Here is a 9,802-nt window from a genome sequence, read left to right on the forward strand (position 1 = left end):
GCCCAAGGACACAACGTCATTTTGCACAGCCGGGAATCGAACCAGTAACCTTCAGATTACTAGCCCGACTCCCTAACCGCTCAGCCACCTGACTCCCCTCAGGTTTCCAGTTGGGTGATGAGGGGATCACTCACGAAGAGGGAGGGTTCGGTTCAAAGGCCTCTTCCTCTGTGAGGTCTGATGTACCACAGGCTTCCTCCCCCCCCCCACCCCCTCCTGCCATTCACCACTGCTCTTCACAGAAGGGGGCTTCCTGGCATTTTCCTTTTTTATGATCGCTAACGCAAATGTATGCTTGGATCAGTATCTGGGTGAATTAACATAAAACTGTCTTCATTGACTCCATTCCCTGTAATACCAGAGAATCTCTCATGGTGTACTTACGACACAGTTAAACCAAACAATGACCCCCCCCCCCCCCTTTACGCTGTGAGGATGTCCTGTCAGCTCTGGCCCTGAGAGGATAGGGGAGGGACATGGGGGAGAGAAGGGGGAGGATTGGATGGTCTAATATTTCCTGTTGGCCACACTCAGATCATCTGGGGAAGCCGCTTTCTCCTTGTTGCTCCTGCAGGTTTCTGACATCTCTCCAGACAGAAGAACCTCTGGAGCTCTCAGCAGCAGCAGCATCATCCTCCATCACTACACTCCACTCTGTAAGGTAGGCTGCTGCACAACTACATTGTTTCATCCTGTGCTTGATTAGAAAGCAAAGCTGTACTGTTTAGAAAGCAACACTGGGATCTGTGAAAGAGAAGTTCAGTATCACTGTTGAACTTCATTATTTAAAGACTGAGGGTTAAACCTAACCCTTAACCAGCTAGCTTTCATAGACTTAGCTAAAGTGGCTTATGAGTGTCATTAGTGACACTCCTAAGTGTCAACAGTTGGGTTGTATCTACATAAAACAGGAATAACAATAGCACACATATGCTTTTTTATGCCAACATCCATAGTTACCTTTATTTACCATTCAGTTCCCCTTATTTCATTGTTTTATTTTATTCACACTCTAAATTCATTGCTGAGCTGTTGTACCAAACTTTCAGGCAGTTTCATTTTCAACATAGCACAACCTCCTTCTCAGCTTATGTAAGGGAACAACATAATCAGATTAAAGTCACCTCTCATTGAAACTCTCTACAAATCCGCATAACTTCCCTCTGCTCTCACCCCACCAGAACCATGAGTCACAGCCACCACAACAGCTCCTTCAACGGCACCCCCTGGTTCATCACCGAATGCAGCATCCACCTGGATGAGGACTATCGACGCATCACCCTGTTCCTCCTCTACCTGGTCATCTTCCTGGTCGGCCTGGTAGAGAATGCCCTGGTGGTTTGGGTCAACTGGCACCGGCGGCACTCTGCCAGCGGCGTCCTGTTCTGCGTCATGAACGTTAGCATGTCGGACCTGCTGGTGGTGCTCGTCCTGCCCTTCTTCATGCTGGAGGTGAGCTTGAACGAGGTGTGGCTTTGGGGACGTTTCCTCTGCGTCGTCACCAACCTCATTTATGTGGTCAACTTCTACAGCAGCTCCATCTTCCTGGCCTTCATGACCCTGGAGCGCTACCTGGCCCTGGCCTGGCCCTCCTCGCCCGCCTGCTTCCCCGTGGGGGCGCGGAGGCGCTGGCTGCTGTGCGGAGGCCTGTGGCTCCTGTCCCTCGGCATGGGCCTGCTGGAGACGGCCCACGTGGACCTGCTGGAGTGGGACGAGCCGGGCTGCTACATGATGCCTGAGTACAGCTTCATGGAGTGGTTCATCTCCATCTCCTTCCTCGGGCTCATCTTCCAGTTCCTGGGGCCCACCGTGGTCATCGTCACCTGCAACCTGCTGATCGCGCGGGCGGTGCGCCGCGCCCCGGACGTGCAGGGCCGCCGCGAGGTGTGGCTGGTGCACGTGTACTCGCTGGTGTTCGTCATGTGCTGGCTGCCGTACCACGTGGTCACCTTCCTGATGATGCTCGACGACATGGAGCCGCTGCTGCTGAGCTGCAACGCCGTGGAGGTGCTCTACTTCTCCTTCAGCGTGGTGCAGTGCCTGTCGCTCTTCCACTGCGTGGCCAACCCCATCCTCTACAACTTCCTGAGCAAGAGCTTCCGCACCAACCTCATCAACCACGTGGTGCAGTACATCCCCAGGGAGGACCTTGGCGGAGGGGCCGAGGCCGGCGCAGGAGGGACCGGGGCCGGGAAAGTGCCCAAGCTCAGCAACATGAGCACCAGTGACTCAAACGTAGTTTCGCTGACAGACAAACAGACACAGGAAGTGCAAACACAGCAGTGAGACTCTTCAACAGAGGAGGAACCAGTCCTCGGGGCTGTTGCTGATTGAAGCAGGGGCTGTGTGTAGGGCTCAGCCAGGCGGTGAACCTTCCAAGACACCTCAGACTCCTGGTAGTCCCTCTTAATGTCTCTGTTGATTGCTTTGGTCTGACAGCTAATGCATGTACAGACACTCCTCTTATTATAACCTCATTTAACAAATCGACACAGTAAAAAGAGAGGGGAAGGAAAGGGTTTCTGGTCTTTTTTGAACTGCCCCAGGAATATCTAGGCCTAGCAGCTTTTACAAGCTCCTGTTGGATAACTTTATGGTCGACTCCTACCAGAGAGAGAAGGAATGTGTGTAAAATATATGTTATAACAATTTTCCAAATAGTGTTCTCTCTTCATCGTTATCATTCTCTTGAGTGTGTGTGTGTGTGTGTGTGTCTGTGTGTGTGTTTGTTTGTGCTGCTGACATACTGAAAAGTGACAGCAATACCTCTCAACCCTGTTAAACAGTCCAACACATTTTGCACCATTGCTATGTCTTGATAAATACACATTTGAATGGCATTCAAATGTACAAGGAAGGATCACTGTCTCACTAACCCACCACAGTATGTCCGGCCTTTTGTCAAGTCCAACCTGTGCGACTAAACGGATACATTTGTGTTTTGCCCTGGTGCCAGATCACATCCGAGCTCAACAGCACGGTGTAAGGTCAGGACACTGAGGACAGGGTTAGTTTCAGCCTTTCCAGAAGCAGTAATTCTGCTGACAGTTTCCTTCCTGTAGCTTTAGGAAAAGAACGGATTGACAGCAGTTAAACAAAGGGAAAGAAGCAGGATGGATATGGTGGTGGTGGTGGTGGTGGGGGGGGGGGGGCGGCAGAGAGAGGCAAACAGATTTTCAAAATGCTGACCATCCAGAGAGCCAGAGAGTTGGTACAGAACATCCCATGTATCTGCAGTTACATGGCCAACACAAATGTCCCTATTGTCGGTATAAGTGTGACCTCCAGGATGTTATTGTGATAAACTCTCCCAGAACAATGGCAAGATGGAGGAGGGTGACCTCGTTATTTTGATCCATGACGTTCTTGAGAGTCGTTAACCTCAAACTCCTGCTCCCTTTATCAGTCTGGATCCTAGACCATCACCGAGCAGAAAGATTGAACCAGCCACCACATTGGAATGGTCTCTGTTAGATCATCACCTCCAGGTGCCTGCTGAGCTGCAGCTGAACAGGTTTACATTTACATTTAGTCATTTAGCAGACGCTCTTATCCAGAGCGACTTACAGTAAGTACAGGGACATTACCCCCGAGGCAAGTAGGGTGAAGTGCCTTGCCCAAGGACACAACGTCATTTTGCACAGCCGAGAATCAAAACAGTAACCTTCAGATTACTAGCCCGACTCCCTAACAGCTCAGCCACCTGACTCCCCTCAGGTTTCCAGTTGGGTGATGAGGGGATCACTCACGAGGAGGGAGGGTTCGGTTCAAAGGCCTCTTCCTCTGTGAGGTCTGATGTACCACAGGCTTCCTCCCCCCCCCCACCCCCTCCTGCCATTCACCACTGCTCTTCACAGAAGGGGGCTTCCTGGCATTGCATACAAGGGACAAGGAGAGGGAATCATCTGTTCTCTTGATTCTATCTACACTCAGATCATCTGAAGCAACAGTACTGGTAGATTCTCATCATCATCATCATCCTCCATCACCAGACTCCACACAGTGAGCTAGGCGGCTGTACAACGACATTGTTCGATCCTGGGCTTGAAAAACAGGAGATTCTTTACACTACTGCTTTTGTTATTCAACACATATATCAACCACTTACAAATATCCTAATAATCATCTGTCTAATGAGTACCAATCACACAGCCGTATGAACTTTAACATATTCCGATGATTCCGTTTCGACCAAGCACGTCCTCCTCCACAGCTTGTGTGATGGATTAACGTCGTCAGATTAAAGTCACCTTCAGTCTAAACTCTCCAATTCATACAACACCCCTCTGCTCTTAACACAGTCATGCCCACCATGACTCCACCTTCAATGTCACCCGGCTTCCTTTAAGGCTCCATCCAAGGAGATGAGTTAGAAAAGCATCATTCCTAGAGTGAGAAGGAATGTGTGTAAACAAATGTTTTGTACACATACAGCTAATGTGTGTAAGTACAGTGTTAAATCAGCAAAAAAAACTAATCTGAAATCCAATTAAACAATATGCATTTTTGATTATACAAAGAAATATGTCTATTTAACTGCTTCTGAACATGTATTTCAGTTTTTTCTGGTTTATATTACTGTACAAAATCTCATTAAAAAATCTAATTAAAAAACAAAAAAGTGTCAAGCGAGTGCACTATTCACAACCATCCACTACAGAAGCCTGTAGAGGAGTAACAGCACGCTTCTCTCCACAACACAGTGTGGTCATAGACTGGTCGGGGACTTTTGCACGTTTGTTTTAAAGTCCTAAATTGCGAGGAATGTTCCAGTGTTATGACGATGTTGATAAGCTGATGGACAAAAGGAAAGAGCTTAGTTTTCAATCAGCAGATGATACAATAGCAGGAAGCTGCCCACCTAGAAATGGGTTAGAGGTGAAAGATCATAGTCTGAACCCTGACATATGGTCTGTGCATGATTATATTTATATATCATTAAAATGGATTTAGAAGGCATCACAGTAGATGAAACTCAAAAAAGAACCAGCTCCAAAACATGACATCAGCCTATTTGTATTAGTCCCCATTTTATTTGATACGTGACTAAAAACAAGATAAAAAGGCCAACGTGTAATAGTTCTCACTAAAAAAAGTACATAAAATAAAAAACAGCATAAATAGAATAAATATCTGTATTGTCATCAGACGTATGAGGTAAGACATCAAATAGAAGATCACAAAAACGTGAATTTGAAAATGAGCACTTCAGAATCACAACTCTACGATTAACATCATCAAGTGTTATAAAAAAGATTGCAAGTGTGTTATGATATTAGAACAGTCTGAGAGTGAGAACATGGCACGTACCATCTGAAACCATTCACCTCTATGGCTTCATTACAAACACACACAGTACAAACATTTTCTCAACTACTTTGATGACTGGGGACATTATAAACAGTATGACCATAATTACTAGTGAACTATACCATTTCAGGAAGACATACCTAGGGTGATCGCTACTGAAACAGATCCATTAAGGCCTCGTCTTCAGTACCAAAGCCTACTACTCTGAGAGCCTGTACACACAAAAGAAGAATCGTCATTTACATAAAGATACAAAGCTTTTACAGGACCAGAGAAATAACAGTGATGTTCTGGGGGGGGGGATAGGACACCTCATGTCGACTCCGACTCGCTCTGTGGAGGTTCCTCGAAATGGTTCTTTTAGAAACAATTCCACAACGAACTTTCCTTAAAAGAAATAGGCACTGCAACCCTGTCGCCCCCACCCTCCGTTTATAGACACTGTAAGTAGAACAATGGATAGACTGCCACCAAGTGGCACAGCTATTCTCAAAGTACATGGTGTTTTACTGTTCCCCTTCTGCTATGCTGGAGCAGGAATGTGTTTCTATTAAAAAGGCAATTTCAAAAATACAAAATAAAAAGACATTCTAAAAGTGTAGGTGTATAAATATGGTCCACAACTAGACACTGATAAAGAGAGAGTGAGATGGAGGTGGGGTGGGGAAAGAGAGGGAGTGAGAAAAGAGACCGAAAAGAAAGAAGACAGACAGGCAGACAGACAGAAAGGCAGACAGACACAGACAGGCAGGTAGACAGGCAGACAGACAGACAGGCAGGTAGACAGACAGACAGGCAGGCAGACAGACAGGCAGACAGACAAGTAGACAGGCAGGTAGACAGACAGACAGACAGGCAAGTAGACAGGCAGACAGTCGGGCAGCCGTGGCACACAGCAGAGGAAACCGTAGTAGCCGATCAAGCGTCCAGCGTGGGCAGGGCTTCTTTGGAGTGGTCGTTGTACATGAACGTCTGCTCGATGTTGAAGTCCGGCGGCAGGTGGTCCTTGTGGGCCTCCATGTGCGAGGACACCAGCTTGAGGGTGGAGAAGTACAGGCCGCACACGGTGCAGCGGTACATCAGGGCCCCCGCGTGCGTCTTCAGGTGGCAGATCATGGTGGAGCGGCCCCGGAAGAAGCGCAGGCACACCTTGCACTGGTACGGCTTCTCCCCCGTGTGGATGCGGAGGTGGTAGGTGAACTCCCCCGAGTGGGCGAAGCGCTTGCCGCAGAAACGACAGCGGTACCACTTCCCCCGGGGCACCCCGCCCGCCCCGTCCAGCCCCGAGCTCCCGTTGCTCAGCGGCCCCGAAAGGAAACCGCCCCCGCCGCCCTGGAGCAGCTTGTCCGACAGGTTGAAGCCCATCCCCAGGCCGAAACCCAGGCTGCTCAGCTTCCCCAGGCTCCCGGCCGCCTCCAGGGGGGAGGAGGAGGAGGCGCAGGAGGGCGGGGGGTAGTCCAGGGCGTGGTCGGCTTTGCGCTTGCCCGGCCAGCCCTGCCCTCCCAGGGACTCGCTGGTGTGCAAGCTCAGGTGGTAGTGGAAGGCCGAGGAGGAGCGGAAGGTCTGGGGACACAGGAAGCAGCGCAGCTCCTCCTCCCCCTCGCTCCCCGCAGCCTTCAGCCTCCTGCTGAGCTCCCGGTCGCCGCCGCCCGCCACCTCCTCCTCGGCGTGCAGGGCCATGTGCCTGTCCAGCAGGGGGAGCTCCAGGAAGCTGCAGGTGCAGTGGAGGCAGGAGTAGACGGGCAGGGCCAGGTGGTTGAGGGCGTGCCACAGCAGGGAGCACAGGGAGGGCAGGCGCTGCTGGCACACCCCACAGGTCAGGGACTGAGAGCAGACGTGGCTCACGAGGTGGTCTCTGACGACCTGGGAGAGGAGACAGAGACGAGGGGTTGTACGATTAACAACGCCAAACCAGTTTCAGGGATATCGAGGTCACACTTAAGATTTCCGAGATGAAGGGTTATCATATAAACAACAATAAAAAGGTTTTTATGGGTATATCCAAGGTAGATTTCTGTTATGAGCAAAACTGTTGGAAACAAGATTCAACATTGAAGTCTCTCTGCAGAGTTCTGACCTGGAAGTCCTTGGTGATGGTTTTGGTGCAGATGACACACTGCACCTCCGGGCCCTGCCCCTGGGTGGTGCTGGAGGGCAGGGGGTGGGTGTAGCTGGCCGCAGCCTGCCGCCGGTGGCGCAGCAGCTTGGCCTGGCTGCAGAACTGCAGCCGGCACATGTCGCAGGAGAACAGCAGCACGCCCACGTGGGAGAGAGCGTGGGTGACGGCGGCGCCGCGGTCCGGGAACTGGGCGCCGCACACGCCGCAGGCGCCCGTCTCCGTGATGTGGTGGGTCTCGGCGTGGGAGCGGAGCGTGGCCGAGTCCGCCCGCAGCACCGCGCCGCACGTCTTGCACTCCGCCGTGGTTACGGAGCCCTGGCTGCCGGCGGCCGGCCCCCCTCCCGCCCCCCCGTTCTCCACACACACCAGGTCGTCCTCGTCCTCCTCCTCGTCCTCCTCATCCTCCTCCTCCTCCATGTAGTTCTCGTCGTCGCTCAGCTCGATGATCTCCCCGGCCAGGTGCCTCCACCGCTCCGCCACGTCGCTCCCGTCCCCCTGCCCCGCCCCCCTCTCCTCCTCTTCCTGGTCCTCCACTTCCCCCCCGAAGATAAGGCCTCCGTCGATTCCCACCGCCACCCCGCCCTCCACCGCCCCCACCTGCAAGCTGTCCAGGGGGTCCCCGGAGGCGGAGGAGGGGTCGGGGTCGCCGGCCTCTGCCCCCACAGGGGCTGACGAGTCGGGGAAGGAACAGGGCTCAGAGACGCCCAGGGGCAGAGATCCAGCTCTGCTCCCACTGACTGTATGTCCCTCCCCATCCTCACAGGCTGCCCCCTCCTCAGTCTTCAGCGGCAGGGCGGGGCCTTTGGGAGCCCCCTCAGTCTGGTGGTTGTGGCTGGCTAGTCCAACCTGGTCCCCAGCGAGCTGACCGACCCCGTCGGCCATCTGCCCATAGCCCAGGTGAGAATGCATGTCCTCAGCCTTGAGGGCCACTGGCAGGGGAGTGCTGTGACCACGGCTGGCCCTGCTCCCCCTGCCCTGGGCCAGAGGGGAGGGCGCGACAGGAGTGGGGGCCCCCGACGGCCCCACGGATGAGGACAAGGAGGAGCAGGAGGCGGCAGACGAGGAGCATACAGAGCCCGACGCCACCACGGCCCCTGCCGCGTCAGGCTCCACGTCCCCCTGACGCTCCGCCGCGCAGTCTGCCGAGGCCGAGCCCTGCAGGTCGGGGAAGGTGTTGTGGCACGCCCTCACCAGCTCCCTCACCCCCAGCCTCACGGCCAGCTCGTACAGCACGCCCACGTCTATCAGGTCCGTCAGGATCTCCCCCGTGTAGATGAACGTCAGCACCTTCTCCAAGTTGGTCGGCGACACAAAGTCCAGGGAGTAGGAGGAGTCAGCGGAGGCGGGGCCTGTGCCGGGGCCTCCTGAGGCTCCCATCTGGCCGCGGGAGAACAGGCTGCGGAAGTGCGCCCCGCCACAGGCCAGCACGGCACGGTGAGCGGCGAACGAGCGCCCGCCCACCTGTAGGAGCACGTCGCAGTACAGACGGGCCTGGCGACAGCGGTTGAGCTCCGAGAGGAGACCGGCGGCGTGGCCGGGAGCCTGCAGCCGGATCCTCATCCCTGGCACGGTAGTGACATGCGGCCCAGGGGCCAACTAGGAGAGGCAACCAGGGAAGAACATCAGCAAATACATATATTAGCAACCGTTAGTCTGTAAAGTAAGGCAACAGAAAATTAGTGGACTTCTATATGCTTGTCACGTCAGCTGAAAGTCTTTGCAGAAAAGCAAGCTCATTCGCGGATTGTGAAACCCACCAATTCAGTTTGATAATAGTTTATCAGTAGTAGTAGTAGAGGTTCCACTACGATTTTACTGACAAGCTTAAAGCCAAGTTAGTAGACGCTGCAAAATAGGGAGCAAGATAAGGACATTGCAAAGCTGTGGTGTGGAAAATCATGAGGGGTTTGCTAAACATGGTTAAACGTTTACAAAACGTTGATTAGTTCGTCATGAAAAGTATCGTTGGTGTTCTTAAATCTGAGAGCATTCGACACCTAACTACACTTGATCAGGTGGCTAGCTAGACACTTTGATATGTCCGGTCGCTAAGTCTTCACGGAAAATGTTGTTTATACTGGACAACTCTTGTTGCATAAGTATGTCTAGTGTAACGTTTCCATATTGATTACTTACCCATGCAATTATAAATATTCGATCATTTGCGAAACAACGGGTCCGTTCCGCCTACTATGCCTGTAGTGGTCGCAGACTTCTGACGTCTGTCAAAGGAATGTAAGGCAGGTATCTGGCATACCGCCCCCAAGGGTCTGGAAGACTATTCTGCGTCCGTTGCATATGCATGTCCAGGACTAGTTGTGTTTAGATATTAGAACATGCTTCCAGTCAGGTACAAACAAAACGGCCGAGAGA

At 52.4% G+C, this 9,802-nt stretch overlaps 2 protein-coding genes and 1 long non-coding RNA gene across 3 annotated transcripts in view; 1 reads left to right on the forward strand and 2 right to left on the reverse strand.

The window, feature by feature from the left end:
- LOC136946020 (uncharacterized) overlaps positions 1-3,605 on the reverse strand; it is a 45,492-nt gene extending 41,887 nt beyond the window's left edge. Inside the window, exon 1 of the long non-coding RNA XR_010876870.1 lies at positions 3,527-3,605. This is a non-coding gene — a long non-coding RNA (uncharacterized lncRNA). The remainder of the gene's footprint in view (positions 1-3,526) is intronic.
- gpr182 (G protein-coupled receptor 182) lies at positions 625-2,664 on the forward strand. The gene is made up of 2 exons (XM_067240584.1): positions 625-661; positions 1,182-2,664. Exon 2 carries the CDS (start codon positions 1,186-1,188, stop codon positions 2,284-2,286), a length of 1,101 nt encoding a protein of 366 aa, XP_067096685.1. The 5' UTR covers positions 625-661; positions 1,182-1,185; the 3' UTR covers positions 2,287-2,664.
- A 1,428-nt stretch (positions 3,606-5,033) lies between the features above and the next one.
- LOC136946112 (zinc finger and BTB domain-containing protein 39) lies at positions 5,034-9,629 on the reverse strand. Its single transcript, XM_067240328.1, has 3 exons — positions 9,566-9,629; positions 7,388-9,025; positions 5,034-7,173 (listed from the first exon to the last, which is right to left on the reverse strand). The coding sequence occupies exons 2-3, from the start codon at positions 8,987-8,989 to the stop codon at positions 6,229-6,231; spliced, it is 2,547 nt and encodes an 848-aa protein (XP_067096429.1). The 5' UTR covers positions 8,990-9,025; positions 9,566-9,629; the 3' UTR covers positions 5,034-6,228.
- Between the last annotated feature and the right edge of the window lie 173 nt (positions 9,630-9,802).

The sequence above is a fragment of the Osmerus mordax genome, chromosome 7 (genome assembly GCF_038355195.1).
Source record: "Osmerus mordax isolate fOsmMor3 chromosome 7, fOsmMor3.pri, whole genome shotgun sequence".
Lineage (NCBI taxonomy): Eukaryota > Metazoa > Chordata > Actinopteri > Osmeriformes > Osmeridae > Osmerus > Osmerus mordax.

Bases quoted from the DNA above. Each gene is read 5' to 3' on its own strand.
- gpr182 (XM_067240584.1), top strand. From the start codon at position 1,186: ATGAGTCACAGCCACCACAACAGCTCCTTCAACGGCACCCCCTGGTTC.
- LOC136946112 (XM_067240328.1), bottom strand. From the start codon at position 8,989: ATGAGGATCCGGCTGCAGGCTCCCGGCCACGCCGCCGGTCTCCTCTCG. The intron at 7,174-7,387 runs GTCAGAACTCTG...CTCCTCTCCCAG, and splicing joins CCATCACCAAGGACTTCCAG to GTCGTCAGAGACCACCTCGT.